Source organism: Microcaecilia unicolor, chromosome 9, assembly GCF_901765095.1.
Source record: "Microcaecilia unicolor chromosome 9, aMicUni1.1, whole genome shotgun sequence".
Taxonomy (NCBI): domain Eukaryota; kingdom Metazoa; phylum Chordata; class Amphibia; order Gymnophiona; family Siphonopidae; genus Microcaecilia; species Microcaecilia unicolor.
The window spans coordinates 87,950,799-87,967,961 of NC_044039.1; the positions used below are offsets into that span (position 1 = coordinate 87,950,799).

At 44.1% G+C, this 17,163-nt stretch overlaps 1 protein-coding gene across 1 annotated transcript in view; it reads left to right on the forward strand.

Annotated features, from left to right (window-relative positions):
- RYR3 (ryanodine receptor 3) overlaps positions 1-17,163 on the forward strand; it is a 743,078-nt gene that overhangs the window by 190,207 nt on the left and 535,708 nt on the right. Inside the window, 4 exon segments of the mRNA XM_030213678.1 lie at positions 6,410-6,651; positions 9,157-9,349; positions 14,409-14,625; positions 16,299-16,403. Coding sequence (XP_030069538.1) covers positions 6,410-6,651; positions 9,157-9,349; positions 14,409-14,625; positions 16,299-16,403 — 757 coding nt within the window.

Consider the following 17,163-nt stretch of genomic DNA (forward strand, 5'->3'; position numbering starts at 1 on the left):
GGACACCAACCGGGCACCCTAGGGGGCACTTCAAAAAATTTAAAAAACAATAGCTCTCAGGTGCATAGCTCCCTTCCCTTGGTTGTTTGCCCCCCCCCCCAAATCCCCCCCAACCCCCCCAAAACCCACTCCCCACAACTCTACACCATTACCATAGCCCTAAGGGGTGAAGGGGGGGCACCTACATATGGGTACAGTGGGTTTTGGGGTTTTTTGGAGGGCTCAACATTTACCACCAAAGTGTAACAGGTAGGGGGAATGGGCCTGGGTCCACCTGTCTGAAGTGCACTGCACCCACTAAAAACTCCAGGGACTTGCATACTGCTATCAGGGAGCTGGGTATAACATTTGAGGCTGGCATAAAGGCTGACAAAAAAAGGTTTTTTTTGCTTTTTTGGGGGGGGAAGGAGGGGGTTGCTGACCACTGGAGGAGTAAGGGGAGGTAATCCCCGATTCCCTCCGGTGGTCATTTGGGGCTCCTTTTTGAAGCTTGGTCGTGATAAAAAAGGGACCAAGTAAAGCTGGCGAAATTCTCGTCAAGTCTGGCTTTTTTTTCCCATTATCGGGCAAAGCCGGCCATCTCGTGAGCACGCCCCCATCCCGCCCCGTCCTGCCTTCACTACCCTACCAACACGCCCCCTTGATGTTTTGCCAGCTCCACGATGGAAAGCAGTTGAACCCGTCCAAAATCGGCTTTCGATAATATCGATTTCGCCGGGTTCAGGAGATTGCCGGCCATCTCCCGATTTGTGTCGGAAGATGGCCGGCGATCACTTTCAAAAATGAGCTGGGATGGCAATAAATAACACATTAAATTTAAGGTAGCTGGGATGAACTTGAGGAGGAATAACTAGTATAATGTGATATGGCATTTGGGTCTAAGAGAGCTCTAGTTGAGTAAATTATTGACTAATCAGCTCCTTGTGCAGTGGGAAATAGGTATTGAATATCAACTCCAATATTATCTGAGAAATGCACTGTCCTGTTTAGGGCCCAGGAAGATAAACTTGTTATATTAGAAGAAAAAAAATAACATACAGATACTACAAGGTAGCCTCAAAACAGTGGTGTAGCCAGACCTCATCGTGGAGCCCTTAGTGCAGTGCAGTGCTGTGATATATTATGATGTGCTACAAAGCTACTTCTTATTTAGCTTGGTTACAATTGTCTTGCAATGTCATTGTATAGCCTTGCAATTGTGAGGTCTTCCCGTCACAAAAATGTTTTTAAAAAAGAGGATCATAAGCAGTACCATCACCCGCTTTTGAAGTCAAAACAGAGTCTAGACTCAGAGAGTCCCAAAATTTCATTTAGGGCTTCTTTGTTACAGGGGCTATTTTCTCAAGGGCTGTTTTGTTACAAGGCTATTTTGTCTGGGCTATTTTGTCCAGAGGGAGCTCTTCTGGGACTGGCCAAAGCAGCTTGTTTTCCTTGTTGGCACTGCTGGCGGCCCATAGGAATGTTGGAAGATCACGGGGGGGGGGGGGGGGGGGGCACGGAGATACCTGACTGTGCAAGACAGGCAGGAGGAAGAGGGAGACATTCTGGACAGTGAGCACTTAAAATGAGGTAGCAAAGGGGAGACATCAAAGTAGCAGTGGGACTCAGAAAGACACACAGTTGCAGCAGAAACAGGAACAGGATCAGAATAGGTAAAATACTCAGGGGCAGGCCCTTTTGTCGGTGGGGGCTCATTTGTCAGAGGACAAATTGTGGGCAGGCCCTTTTGTCAGGGGCTGATTTGCCAGGGCTATTTTGTTAGGGGCTTTTTTGTCTGGGCTATTTTGACCACGTACTCATAGTATTGGCATTCCTCAGCTTGCAAGTCACTACTACTACTACTACTACTTAACATTTCTAGAGCGCTACTAGGGTTACGCAGCGCTGTACAATTTAACAAAGAGAGACAGTCCCTGCTCAAAGAGCTTACAATCTAATAGACAAGTGAACGGTCGGTCCGATAGGGGCAGTCAAATTGGGGCAGTCTGGATTCACTGAACGGTAAGGGTTAGGTGCCGAACGCAGCATTGAAGAGGTGGGCTTTAAGCAAAGACTTGAAGATGGGCAGGGAGGGGGCTTGGCGTAAGGGTTCAGGAAGGTTGTTCCAAGCATAGGGTGAGGCGAGGCAGAATGAGCGGAGCCTGGAGTTGGCGGTGGTGGAGAAGGGTACTGAGAGGAGGGATTTATCCTGTGAACGGAGGTTACGGGTGGGAACGTAAGGGGAGATGAGGGTAGAGAGGTAGTGAGGGGCAGCAGACTGAGTGCATTTGTAGGTAAGAAGGAGAAGCTTGAATTGAATGCGGTATCTGATCGGAAGCCAGTGAAGTGACCTGAGGAGAGGGGTGATATGAGTATATCGGTTCTGGCGGAATATGAGACGTGCAGCAGAGTTCTGAACAGACTGAAGGGGGGATAGATGGCTAAGTGGGAGGCCGGTGAGGAGTAAGTTGCAGTAGTCCAGGCGAGAGGTAATGAGAGCGTGGACGAGAGTTCGGGTGGTGTGTTCAGAGAGGAAAGGGCGAATTTTGCTGATGTTAAAGAGGAAGAAGCGACAGGTCTTGGCTATCTGCTGGATATGCGCAGAGAAGGAAAGAGAGGAGTCAAAGATGACTCTGAGGTTGCGGGCAGATGAGACGGGGAGGATGAGGGTGTTATCAACTGAGATAGAAAGTGGAGGAAGAGGAGAAGTGGGTTTTGGTGGAAAGACGATAAGCTCGGTCTTGGACATGTTCAGTTTCAGGTGGCGGTTGGACATCCAGGCAGCAATGTCGGATAAGCAGGCCGATACCTTTGCCTGGGTCTCCGCGGTGATGTCTGGTGTGGAGAGATACAGTTGGGTGTCATCAGCATAGAGATGATACTGGAAACCATGAGATGAGATCAGGGAGCCCAGGGAAGAGGTGTAGATTGAGAAGAGAAGGGGTCCAAGGACCGATCCCTGGGGAACACCAACAGATAAGGGGATGGGGGTGGAGGAAGATCCATGAGAGTGAACTTTGAAGGTGCGGTGGGAGAGATAGGAGGAGAACCAGGAGAGGACAGAGCCCTGGAACCCAAATGAGGACAGTGTGGCAAGAAGTAAGTCATGATTGACAGTGTCAAAAGCGGCGGATAGATCCAGGAGGATGAGGATGGAGTAGTGGCCTCTGGATTTGGCAAGGAACAGGTCATTACAGACTTTAGAAAGTGCTGTTTCTGTCGAGTGAAGAGGGCGAAAACCGGATTGAAGCGGATCAAGGATGGCATGAGAGGAGAGAAAATCAAGGCAGCGGCTGTGGACTGCGCGCTCAAGTGTCTTGGAGAGGAAGGGTAGGAGGGAGATGGGGCGGTAGTTGGAGGGACAGGTAGGGTCTAGTGATGGTTTTTTGAGGAGTGGCGTGACTACAGCATGCTTGAAGGTGTCGGGGACAGTTGCAGTGGAGAGAGAGAGGTTGAGGATATGACAGATGGAGGGGGTGATAGTAGGAGAGATGGTGTTAAGTAAGTTGGTGGGGATGGGATCAGAGGAACAAGTGGTGCATTTTGAGGAGGAAAGAAGGCGGGCGGTTTCCTCCTCGGAGATATCAGGAAAGGAGGAGAAGGAGGTCTGGGTTGGTTGGTTGAGGGAGAGGGTTGAAGGGTGAAGAGGAGGAGGTGGCTTGGTAGTGAACTCAAGGTTGATCTTTTGCACCTTGTCGCGGAAGTAGTCAGCCAGTGATTGAGGAGAGAGTGACGGGGGGGTGGGAGCGGAGGGCACTTTGAGGAGGGAGTTAAGGGTGGCGAAGAGACGACGAGGGTTAGAGCTGAGAGAATTAGTCAATTGGGTGTAATAGTCCTGTTTGGCAAGGAATAGTGAGGACTGGAAGGAGGATAGCATGAATTTGTAGTGAAGGAAATCTGAATGGGTGCGAGATTTCCTCCAGAGGCGTTCAGCAGATCGGGCGCAGGAGCGAAGGTAACGGATGCAAGGGGTCAGCCAGGGCTGGGGATTAGTACGCCTTGTGGGACGGGAGGTGGATGGTGCAAGGGTGTCCAGAGCAGAGGAGAGAGTGGCATTGTAAGCGGAGACAGCCTCGTCAACAGACTCGGAGGACATGATGGAGGGGAGGAGATTAGAAATACTAGATGATAAGGTGGGAGGGTCAATAATCTGGAGATTCCTGGAAGTAGTGGTTAATGTTGGGCGGGGCTGAGGGGGAGGGTGAAGAAGTGTGAAGGTGATCAGGTGATGATCAGAGACAGGAAGAGCTGAGGTGTGGAAATTGGAGGGTGAGCCGGAAGAGGAGAGGACGAGGTCAAGGCAATGGCCATCACGGTGAGTAGGGGTGGTGGAACAAAGCTGGAGGTTGAAGGAGGATGTTAGAGTGAGGAACTGAGAAGCGTGAGAGTTGGACAGGTCATCAACGTGTATGTTGAAGTCTCCGAGAATGAGGGATGGAGATGAGGGTTCAAGAAAAACAGAAAGCCAGGCATCGAAGTCGGTGAGGAAGGAAGGGAGGGATTTATCAGGGGGGCGGTAAATGACTGCCACTCTGAGTGGCAACGGGTAGAATAGACGGATGGAGTGGACTTCAAAGGATGAGAAGCAGTGAGACTGTGGTAGGAGGAGGGGTTGGAAGCTACAGGAGGGCGAGAGTAGTAACCCGACGCCTCCTCCACGGCCAACTAGGCGGGGAGTATGGGAGAAGAGATAGCCTCCATGGCATAGAGCCGCAACTGAGGCAGAGTCGTCAGGGGAGAGCCAGGTTTCAGTTAGGGCAAGCAGGTGAAGGGAATGAGAGATGAAGAGATCGTGGGTGAAGGGAAGTTTGTTGCAGACCGAGTGGGCATTCCACAGTGCACATGAGAAGGGGAGGGAAGAGGGGGGGAGGAGGGGAATAGATATGAGATTGGAGACATCCCGGAAACGTTTGCATGGATAGGACGAAGACAGGTGTGGGGGACCTGGATTGGGATTGATGTCTCCTGCGGATAGCAGGAGGAGGAGCAAGAGAGTGCGGAGGAGGGTGGGGGAGGTAGGGCGACGAAGGCGACGAAGACGGGATGCGCTTAGGAGGAATGGGGATGGGTTAATGGCAGGAAGGAAGTGTTGAAGGTTGAGAGCTAGGAAGGAGGAGGGGGACAGGAGAGATGGTGAGGTGGTGAGGGACGGGGGTGAGTAGGGTATTGCAGTAGTGAGCAAGATGGGAGAGGACATGGGTGGGCAGTGAGTTCCAGTGGTAGACAGCGGTAGGGGGAGGGGAAAAAGATTAGGAAGGGACAGGGCAAGGAAGAGAATGTGTAAAGGGGCCATAAGTAGTAACTGAGGTGTTATGGGTATATATGTAGTGACTGAGGTGTTAAGTGATAGATAGAACAGCAGAGCTGGATTAGAGGCTTAAAACTGGAATGGTAGGCAGCAGGCAGGTAGGCACTGCCCAGTAAGAACAAGTCACACCCACTATGTTTGAAAAATGTGGGAGGAAAGGAGGTGAAGAGCCTGAACACAGAGACAGAGCAGTTATCTGCAGGCAGATTAGGTTGCTTGGGAGGGTATATAAGAACTATCACCCTAGGGGTGGGTGGGTAGAGGGGTGGGTGGGAGGGATCTAAGTCTAAAATGTACAGACAGAGCTGCAGCACAGCCAGTTAATCTGTAAAAAAGATGGATTTCTCAAGAAAAACTGGTATAGAAGGCTGCCCCTCTAACAGAGAATCAGGTCACACCCACTAAGTTTGAATTTGTGGGGGAGATTCAGAGACAGAGCTGCTAAGTCTAAAATGTACAGACAGAGCTGCAGCACAGCCAGTTAATCTGTAAAAAAGATGGATTTCTCAAGAAAAACTGGTATAGAAGGCTGCCCCTCTAACAGAGAATCAGGTCACACCCACTAAGTTTGAATTTGTGGGGGAGATTCACTAGAAATATGGCTGCATTATCCTGTGTGCCCTTGGAGAAAGCAGAGTTACTTACCTGTAATAGGGGTTCTCCATAGACAGCATGATAATGCAGACACACCATCCTGCCTGCTTTTCCCCTCAAAAATAAAAAACCCAAAGTCAATAGTCCACAAACCCAAAAGGAACAAACAATGACGTATGGGGTACGGTAGTGCTTTGCCTCTGCTTGCTATGAGTGGGAACATGGTGCAATGATTAAAGCAGGAAGCTAGGTATCTAACTACAGAGTCAGAAATTTTCAGCCTCAGAGGGCAGTTTGGCAGCCATCGAAAGACATTACCAGAGGTGTGCCTTCATTATTCTGCTGGCTATGGAGAACCCCTGTTAAAAGTAAGCAACTTCACTTTCTTCTCTTAGACTATGTAATGTTCCTGTCACTTAATCATTACCTGATCTTTTGACACTTGCTGTGCTTGACCTCACCCCTGCTCACAGGCTCTATGATCTTCATTTTATGTGCTTATTCACTGATATTTTTGTTTCATTTCAGCATCAGGCCAAACATTTTTTTGGGAGTCGCCGAAGGCTCTGCTCAGTACAAAAAATGGTACTTTGAACTGATCATTGACCAGGTAAAACCATTCTTGACTGCAGAACCCACACACCTGCGAGTGGGCTGGGCCTCGACATCTGGCTATGCTCCATACCCTGGAGGAGGAGAAGGTTGGGGTGGCAATGGTGTTGGTGACGACCTCTTTTCCTTTAGCTTTGATGGTCTGCATTTGTGGTCTGGTGAGTTATGTTGTTTTCATTAAATGGTTTTATGCCAGATATTGATTTACCGGCCAGTGTTTAGAAGGTCTAGGCAATTATCTTTCAGAGTTTGGTGATTAGACATTGGAATATAAAATCTTGTAGGCTCTGAGTACCTAAATTTAGGTACTTTATATAATAGAGGAGCATGACCATATGTGGGAACAGGGTAGGATGAGGAAGTTAGGCTGCTAATGCTGATTTTCACTACTAGACTCCTAACTGGTGTGGCCAAATCTAAGTGCTAAAAGCACAAAAAAGTGCCAAGATCCTTCAATAAATGGGACAAAGATCTTTATTCTCACAGCATAGATCAATCACACAATTTTGGTGCAAAGCACCTGCCTCAGGAGTCTACATAAAAAATAATAAAAATGCGTGTACATAATCAATATATAAAACAAACAAAATAAAATACAATGAATAAAATAAAAAAATTACAATTTTAAAATGTTAAGGAACCAAAAACAGATGCACAAATGAAAAATACAAAGACAATGGATACATATCATATCATAAATATGGAATAAAATACATTGATGGTTAAGACACATTGAAATCTGTGACTGTGAATAACCAATATTAAATAACATAAACACTTATACCACATTGTATATAAATGAAACAAATATTAAGCAAAGTGAATTGAATAAGTGATAAAACATAATAAACCACAGATCTGAAATGCAACAACCACATAAACGAAGGTGCATGAATTCAAAATGTGAAGTGAATGTAAATGTGACATTGAATAATGAATAAAAAATTTATGAATGATGAGGCTCACCGTATGTCTTCAAAAATTCTTAAATTAAGATTGCCCACCAGAGGCACAAGAAAAAGGTCCTTATGCTTAAATAAGCGTGAAATGAATTGCATAAACACATACTTTCTCAAAGAATCATAAATTAGATAATAAAGATGTATAAATAAATTTAAAAATTATTAGCAACATGAAGCATATGCTATTGAAGACAACCTATATCTAATATAAAAGCAAAATGAGTATCCTACATCAGAGTATAAGTGTAATTGTTTTTCATACATTCAGCGGTCTTAGTGTGATGTCATTTCCACTAGACCAAAATATTTAAAAAACTTCCCAAAACAATACTTTTAAATGGATATAGTGAGTGTAAATATGATCAAAGTGTCTTAAATTGCACCAAAATTAAAAATGTTCTTAGTGCCACGATATACAGAATTATAAGATGTGCAATATCTTACCCGACTCTATACTAGATGGAGGGTATTATTATAAATATAAAATACCACAACTATCACCTTAAATTAATAGAAAGCCAGTTGGACTAACATATACATAGGAACGTGGCTTGATGTTACAATTAGGCGCACTATTTGTATGGATTAACAAACTGATCTTAACTTAAAGTACTGGCAGTTCAGCATTGGAATTGTCAGATGAACCTGCCATTCCGTACTTAATGACGTGATTCAGTATCACAATAAGGCATGCTACCAATATGGCGTGTTAAATTGATGTTCCAAATTGAGATGAATTGCCTACAGTTAAACATATCAAAAATACAGAAGAAACCTGTCTTCGCAAAAAACAATGACAGTCAAAAACAGCGAAGATGACGCAAAAGAAGAAAAAAAGAAAACAATGAAGAAGAACCAAAAATGAACAAAAAAACAGTAGAAACAGGAAAATTCTGAAAAGTAAAGAATGCAAAATATACTGAAGGGAGAAAAAATATATAAAAAAACAAAATTATAAATAAAATATAAAAATCAAAAAAGGAGACGACACAAGCAAAATGAAAAAATACTAAATGGATTTATTGAGGTGATAATGGATTTATTGCTAGTGAACGCTAACGCTGGTGTGCAGCTATTCTAGTGAAAAATATGTATATATTTCTTGGACCAGAGTCTTCTATAACGATTATTGTTAAATCGTGCACACAGCCTTTTTAAAGGTAGAGTGTTTGTGAATAAAGGCGCGTCCAACTGAATACCCTTCAAGGACTGATATTACCAGATAATACATACATGGTGTAACAGACTCCTGACGCAGGCCAGTTGGGCCGAAACACAGCTGTGTCGAGTCATATCACCTCAATAAATCCATTTAGTATTTTTTCATTTTGCTTGTGTCGTCTCCTTTTTTGATTTTTATATTTTATTTATAATTTTGTTTTTTATATATTTTTTCTCCCTTCAGTATATTTTGCATTCTTTACTTTTCAGAATTTTCCTGTTTCTACTGTTTTTTTGTTCATTTTTGGTTCTTCTTCATTGTTTTCTTTTTTTCTTCTTTTGCGTCATCTTCGCTGTTTTTGACTGCTACAGTTAAACATAGTCATAGACTAAGCTATATATTGTTTCCTGAAAGGAGCCCAAGTTAAAAAACGCATTATTGGATTTGTAGAATTGCAAATAAAAAAGCAGTAGAGCTGTTTCAGGAATGGAAGATTTTCTTTCTTCTTTTTTAGTTCTGTTCTCGTTTTTTGTTATTAGGTCGCATCCCAAGAGCAGTAGCATCTACCAATCAACACCTCCTGGCTTCTGATGATGTTGTCAGCTGTTGCCTGGATTTAGGAGTGCCCAGTATTTCCTTCCGCATTAATGGGCAGCCAGTTCAGGGCATGTTTGAGAACTTTAGCTTGGATGGATTCTTCTTTCCTGTAGTCAGCTTGTCTGCAGGGGTCAAGTAAGTGTTGCATTTTGATTTCTGATATTATTGCATTTTTTCCCTACCATATAGTCCTGTTGTTTGTCATGCAGGGACTGCCTTCAAACTCTTTTTATTTTCCCAAGAAAAGTTTCTCTACCATTCTAAGTTTCCTTTATTTTCCGTGGCCTCTTCAGGTTGTATTTAGGTGTAGGGCACCCAACAAGGTAATTTTTCAAAATTATTCCTGACATGTCCCAGAAAAAAGCTCCCTGTGACTTAAAAAAGTGTGCCAGTGTTGCCAGTATGCCAGTGTATGCCATTGTGCTAACAGGACCATATCTATCACAGATACCTATATCTGATGCCTGCAGTGCCTGGGACCTGATCATGGTTCTTCTTACTGTGCCCTGTATTCACAGATATGAAATAAGAGTAATCCAAAGTCAAGAGAAACAGTGCAAACTTATTTTAGGTGCGAATGAGTCTGGTTCTTCAGGAGCTACATCAGAGACTGGGATGCATTAGTATTGAAAGAATGCATCAATCATCTTGATAGGAGCCTTTGGGGGTTCTGTCATCCTTCAAACCCCTCCCGAGGAAGAAGAAGGATTCATTCTCATCCTCACCAGCTACTGAGGGACAAAGATGCTGGACCAAGGTGCTCTGACATTGGCCCCCTTTAAACAGTGGTGCTGAGAGCACTGAGGCACTGAGATTGCTGGTGCTGTTAAAGCACCCCTGATATGAGGACCGCTCATCCTATTTGACATTGGAAAGGTGTGATAGCCTCCAAGGAGCTGAGCCATAGCTTCTGATACACCCCACATATCTCAGGGGGACATGGCCACTCTGACTGTGTTACCTCAATTTTTGTCAATGGCCAGCCTTTGAGGAGCAGCTCATGAGGATGTTTGAAGATTGTATGGAGTGCTTCTTTGCCCAGAGCAAAACTACAGCTTCAACAGCATCGCTGCTAAAGCTTGAGGCAATGCAAAGCCTAAATGCAAGGTGATGCACATTGGAAAGAATAATCCAAATCATAGTTACCTGATGTTGGGGTCCACACTGGGGGTCAGCAACCAAGAAAAACGTCTAGGTGTCATTGAAGATAATACACTGAAATCTTCTGCTCAATGTACAGCGGCGACCAAAAAAGCAAACTGGATGCTAGGAACTATTAGGAAAGGGATGGTGACCGAAAATACTATAATGCCTCTGTATCGCTCCATTGTGCATTCAGTTCTAGTTGCCATATCTCAAAAAAGATATAGTGGAATTAGAAAAGGTTCAAAGAAGAGCGACCAAAATGATAATGGGGATGGAACTTCTCTCATTTGAGGAAGGGTTAAAGAGACGGCTGAGGGGAGATATGATTGAGGTCTACAAAATCCTGAGTGGTGTAGACGAGTAGAATTAAATTGATTTTTTACTTGTTTCAAAAGTACAAAGACTAGGGGGCACTCAAGGAAGTTAAATGGAAATACTTTTAAAACACATAGGAGGAAAATGCATGCATCCAAATTGCCCACCAAGAGTATCACAGTTAAGCTGTCAGCATCAGAAATTCCTTACCAAGGCACTCTTTTCCCTCTTACAAGCCAATGCAGTTCATCCCCTTCCACCTAGGAAAAGATGGAAGGAATTTTATTCCAAATACTTCTGTTCACAAAGAGAGTGGTCAGATTTTGTCCCATCCTAGACCTAAGGGCCCTGAACAAGTACGTGGTCAAGTAAAAATTCAGAATGGTTTCCATAGGCACCCTCATACCCATGGTGCAAGAAAGAGATTGGTTATGCTCTCTGGACTTAAATAATACTTATACCCACATGCAGATACATCCAAGTTATAGGAAGTATCTGATATTTGTAGTAGGGAAACACTTGTTCCAGTATTGTGTACTGCCATTTGGCCTCATGGGTGTCAAGAGTATTCACAAAATGCCTAGAAGTCATTTCATCATCTCTACACAGACTATGGGTTCATGTATTTACCTACCTGGTTGATTGGCCAGCCTGGGATGGGAAGCTCATGTAGATGAGCTTCACACTCAGGTTTTCTGGTCTATTCAAGAAAACCTTCATGAGATAAACTTCCTGGAGCTAAGAGTGATCTGGAATGCTAAAAGTCTTTCAGAGATTGGTTTTCCAATCAAGTAATTCTAATTCACACAGACAACCAAGTTGCAATGTCCTATATCAAGAAGCAGGGAAGGATGGGCTTATACCTTCATGTCATGAAACTGTCAGATTATGGAAGTGGGTCATTACTTAGGGGATGTTCCTCAGAACCACATACCTCGCAAGTGGTCTCCAGATGAGGATGTAGCCCAGAAGATTTTTCGAGAATGGGGCACCCTGTTGATAGATTTTTTTTGCCACTCTTTATAAGAACAAAATCCCTCAGTTCTGCTCCAGACTTCGGTTACACAGCAAATTAACTTCAGATGCCTTCCTCCTTCATTGGGAGAAGGATCTTCTGTATGTGTATCCTCCAATACTTCTCATAGCACAAACGCTTCTGAAACTCAAACAGGATTGAGGGACCATGTTCCTGATTGCCCCTTATTGGCTGAGACAGACATGGTCCCCTCCTCTTCTCAAGCTTTCTTGCAGAAATTCATAGAGACTGGAAACGTTTTCGAAGCTAATAACTCAGCATCAGAAATGCCTACTACATCCTGATCTCCAGTCCTTGGGCCCTCATGGTTTGGATGTTGAGAGGGTAGTAGTGGACTCTCTGAACTTGCCTGACAGTGTGTCTCAAGTCCAGAAGAGCTTCCACTAGAAGATCCTACTTTTTTAATGGAAGAGTTTTGCTGTCTGGTGTGAGGGCAAAGCCCTTAGATTGATTTTTCTGTCCTACACAAAATCTGCTTAAATACTTCTACACTTGTCAGAGTCAGGTCTCAAGTCCAACTCTATTAGGGTTCATATTAGTGCAGCTGAAACATCACCAAATAGAAGGTACACCCAGTGGCGTTCCTGGGGGGGCTGGCACCCGGGGCGGATCGCCGATGCGCCCCGCCTCCCGGGTGCAGCGCCCCCCCCTGATGCAGCGCGGACACCCCCGCGAAGGAACCCCCCTCTGCCGGGTGCACGCCGCTGGGATGGGGGGGGGGGTGCCGCGCGCGCCTGCCCTCTGTTGGTCCATGCTTCTTCTCTGCCCCGGAACAGGAAGTAACCTGTTCCGGGGCAGAGAAGAAGCATGGACCAACGGAGGACAGGCGCGCGTGGCACCCCCCCCCCCCAGCGGCGTGCACCCGGGGCGGACCGCCCCCCCCAGGAACGCCACTAGGTACACCCATCTCTGCTCAACCTTAAATTGTTTGCTTTTTGTGGGGCTAGCTTCTATTGAAGCCTTCCATCAAGCCCTTCAGTGTCTTGGGACCTCAGTGTCGTTTTAACCCATCTGATGAAAGCTCCTTTTGAGCCACTATATACCTGTCCCCTAAAGAGCTGACCTGGGTAGCCTGCAGATTCATTCAGCTCCAGACCTTAATAGTTGATCCACACTACACAAAGTTTTACAACAATAGAGTGATCCTGTGCATACATCCTAACGAACTGTTCAAATTCCATCTTAACCAGTCAATTGTTCTACCCACATTTTTTCCAAGACCTCATGTCCATAAAGATGAAAGTGCACTATACAATAAAGCCTTGGCCTTCTTTCTGGAGCAGACTAAAGCCTATAGAAAGTCCACCCAGTTTTTTGTTTCTTTTAACCCAGACAGGATGGGGGTTGCCATCGGCAAATGCACTCTTTCAAATTGGCTAGCAGATTGCATTTCCTTCATTTATGCCCAAACTGGGTTTACTCTGAAGGGTCATGTTACAGGTCAAAATGTTAGAGTTATGGCTGCATTGGTAGCCAAATGGAGATCAGCCTCCATTAAGGAAATTTGCAGAGCTGCAATATGGTCTTTGGTCTACACATTCACATCCCATTACTGTTTGAAACAAGACTCTCAACATGACAGTCAGTTTGGCCACATAGTCCTTCAGAATCTCTTTGGGGTCTAGAATCCAATTCCACTGCCTAGGCTCATTTCTTTCAGTTCCAGGCTGCCTAAAAACAAAAAAACAAAAACAAAAAGAAGTTTGTAGTTCATTGTATATTGCAATATTCTGACCTTTGCCTAATGTGGAATAGCAGACTGTGCATACAACACACAGTGGATTCTTATCTGCATGCAGAAACCACTAGTTCATTTACAAATCATAGAAAAGGTTAGTCATTCCATGGTACCACTTTTTACAACAACAGCAATACCGTAACATGAGAATTCAAAGAGTACAATAGGAGCTACACCTATTTATTTTTATCTTTTCATGCCCCATCCTTCCAAATATGCCACCGCCTACACCTTTGGTAAATACCAGGCTCCTCCTTTCCATCATCCTTTCTGCATACCTCTCCAGTCTCCTCCATCACCATTTCCAACTGCCCTCCCCCCCCATACTGCAATAATCTAACTTAAAAGGGAATGCAATGACCAACTGTGATGATGTATACATTTAATTATTTATTTAACAAATTAATACCCACTAATCAAAAGTATCTGAGCGAGTTACAATAAACATTTGTAAAAGCAGTGACAAACATAACTTAAAAAAATATGCATATAAACCCAAGAGCAGATGACCTAACACAACCTCCCATAACCCGATCCCTTTCAAGAAAAAGCTTTTTATTTATTTATTTGTTACATTTGTATCCCATATTTTCCCACCTATTTGCAGGCTCAATGTGGCTTACATAGTACCGGAGAGGCGTTCGTAGGCTCCAGTGTGAACAAATACAAAGTGATGTGGTAATAGGAAGTTCATGTGGAACAGTCAGCAGAAGAGTTGTGTTATGTCCATTACATACTTTGCTTTTGTTGTGTTGCAGGGATCAGGCATTTAGGTTGAATCGGTAGGGTATGCCTTTGCAAACAGGTTAGTCTTTAGTAATTTCCGAAAGTTTAGGTGGTCGTACGTTGTTTTCAAGGCTTTTGGTAATGCGTTCCACAGTTGTGTGCTTATGTAGGAAAAACTGGATGCGTAAGTCCTGCATGTCTTATTCATCTTCTTTTTGTTTATAATTTTCTAGAGCCCGTTTCCTGCTAGGTGGACATCATGGAGAGTTTAAATTTTTGCCTCCAGCTGGTTATGCTCCTTGCTATGAAGCTTTGCTCCCTAGAGAGAAGATGAGATTGGAGCCAGTAAAAGAGTATAAAAGAGATTATGATGGAGAACGGGATTTGCTGGGTACAACTCATTTCCTTTCCCAGGCTTCCTTTATCCCTTGTCCAATTGAAACCAACCAGGTACCTTAAACATGGATGCTTGAGTTGGGAGAAGTATGGAAGGGGGACTTTAAGATCATATACAGTACATGCAGCAGGTGCAGCCCTTGATTTTATCATCTGGGGCAGGGAGTTGGGTGGTGTTCTAGCCCTGATCAACTGCATGTGACACTTCACTTTAAAACTGGCATGTGTGTGATCCTAATGAGTCACATGGAGGGCAATTATATAAGAGGTGCCTAGAAGATGCCTAATTAGGGCCTATTCTAGAAAGAAAAGTAGAGACCTACTTTCCTTTATAGAATAATAGTATAACTAGGTATATACATGCATATGTGCTTAGGCATGGGTACTTAAACCAGCGAAAGAACTTGTATAAATGCTCCTTCCTAGATTTGGGACATACTTGCATAACTTATAGTACTCTATAAGATACATATGTAAGTGTGTGCCCCACCCATGCTCCACCCATGCTCTGCCCATATGAACGCCCTTCTACAAAATATCCACTATCTAAGATATGCCTGAATTTAGGGGCCCTTTTACAAAGCTGTGGTAAGACCAACGCAGGCTTACTGCACGCTAATCTGGAGCTACTGCCAGCCCAATGCGCGTGCCAGAGGTAGTTCCAGCCCCAGTGTGCACCATTTCTCGTGCTAGGGAAAATAGGGAGGTAATTTCTAGTGCGGTGGCAATCGGGCAGCGCTGCGGGCTACCTGGTTACTGCTGGGTTAGTGTGGAAGCTCTTACCGCCACCTCAATGGGTGGTGGTAAGTGCTCCAACTCACATGGCCATACATAAGAGCAATCTTACCGTATGGCCATGGCTATTTTCAGGCTGTGGTAAAAGGGTCACAGTGTACGACAAAATGCTCAGTAGTAAGAATAAAGTGCAAAAATGGCAATCGATACAGTTAGATATCTGTTTTTAATGACGAGTCAGCGGGAGCTCAGTACTTAAGCTTCCATCTCACATGCTCAACAGTGCCCTCTTCTAAATGTTTTTTTAAAATAAATACATACAGAAATAAAGAAACAAAGAAACATAAACCTTTGCAGGTTGTACCTATGTGGATATTTGAAAATTGGCTGTTATAGTAAATATTCCTTGCTGCTAAGATGAACCTATCCATCACAGGGTAATATTTATAATTTTATGTTTCTACAATGCAGATTATATGTTCTATGGGGTAAGGGTATCTTATATAATTTTCTTGTAAACAAGTGAGTCTGAATTGACAGATAAATGACAATTTATAAAACAATTTTCTAAATCTAGATCATCATTGAAATATGCACTGCTCACCAATGTAAGACATTTTAGTTGCTCTTAGCCATTGTTCTCTCTAAACTGAGCGGGAGTCCTCTACCTACAGTCCTGCCAGTGGGTGGTGCTGTTTCACTATCACATTTTTGATAGCAAAGGACAAGCAAGCTCTGCAGGACTTCAGGGAACTTGCCTGCCCCTAGTGATTGAAAACAGAATATTGAAGCACCACCCCCCACTGGCAGCAATGCCGTTGGAGGGCTCCTGTTCAGATTAGAGGGAACAATGCTCTCAGCTTGCAGTCTCTAAAATTTAGATCAAAGTTTTATGCAGCCTGAGGATGACCGGGAAATACATGCTGCCTGTCTTTGATAAAGTGGATTCTGTGTCTAGAGATGGGCATGAAAAAATCTCCTGCTTCTTCCAGGTTGTTTTACCTCCCTATCTTGAAAAGATCAGGGATAAACTGGCAGAAAATATACATGAACTGTGGGGAATGAATAAAATTGAACTTGGCTGGACCTATGGCAAGGTAAGGATTTGTCTTCTGCACCCTTCACTTCAACAAACATGGTCTCTCCTAGCATATTTGTATCAAATTCATACACATATTTGGTCTTTTTGAGGAGGAGTGTGCATGTGAATACATAAACGTGGTCTCTCCGAGGGCATGTTTATAACTTGTAGCACAGTCCTTATAAGAGTATGGTCTTTTCATACGTAAATGCAAATATGATCTCTCCCAGGGATAGTTTCTACATATTCATGCACAAAAATGAGTTTTCCCATACTTATGTGTATATATGCCATTGCCAGATGGTATTGCATTAGTGTTTTATATCAATTATTTGTCAGGGATAACTGGACCTAGAATCAACAAGAGAAAAGTTACTTTAGCAATAGTTCTTGGTGGAATGCAATGTCTGGTACACCTGGAGGGGCATAATCGAAAGGGACGCCCAAGTTTTTCTGAGGAAGTCCTCACAGGATGTCCTGTGAAGGGGCGGGGAAACCCATATTATCGAAAAAAGTTGGACGTCCATCTTTTGTTTCGATAATACCCTAGGGGACACTGCAGTGGACTTCATAAATTGCTCCCAGGTGCATAGCTCCCTTACCTTGTGTGCTGAGCCCCCCCCCCTCCCAAATCCACTACTCACAACTGTACACCACTACCATAGCCCTTATGGGTGATGGGGGGCACCAAGATGTGGGTACAGTGGGTTTCTGGTGGGTTTTGGAGGACTCACGTTTACCACCACAAGTGTAACAGGTAGGGGGGGATGGGCCTG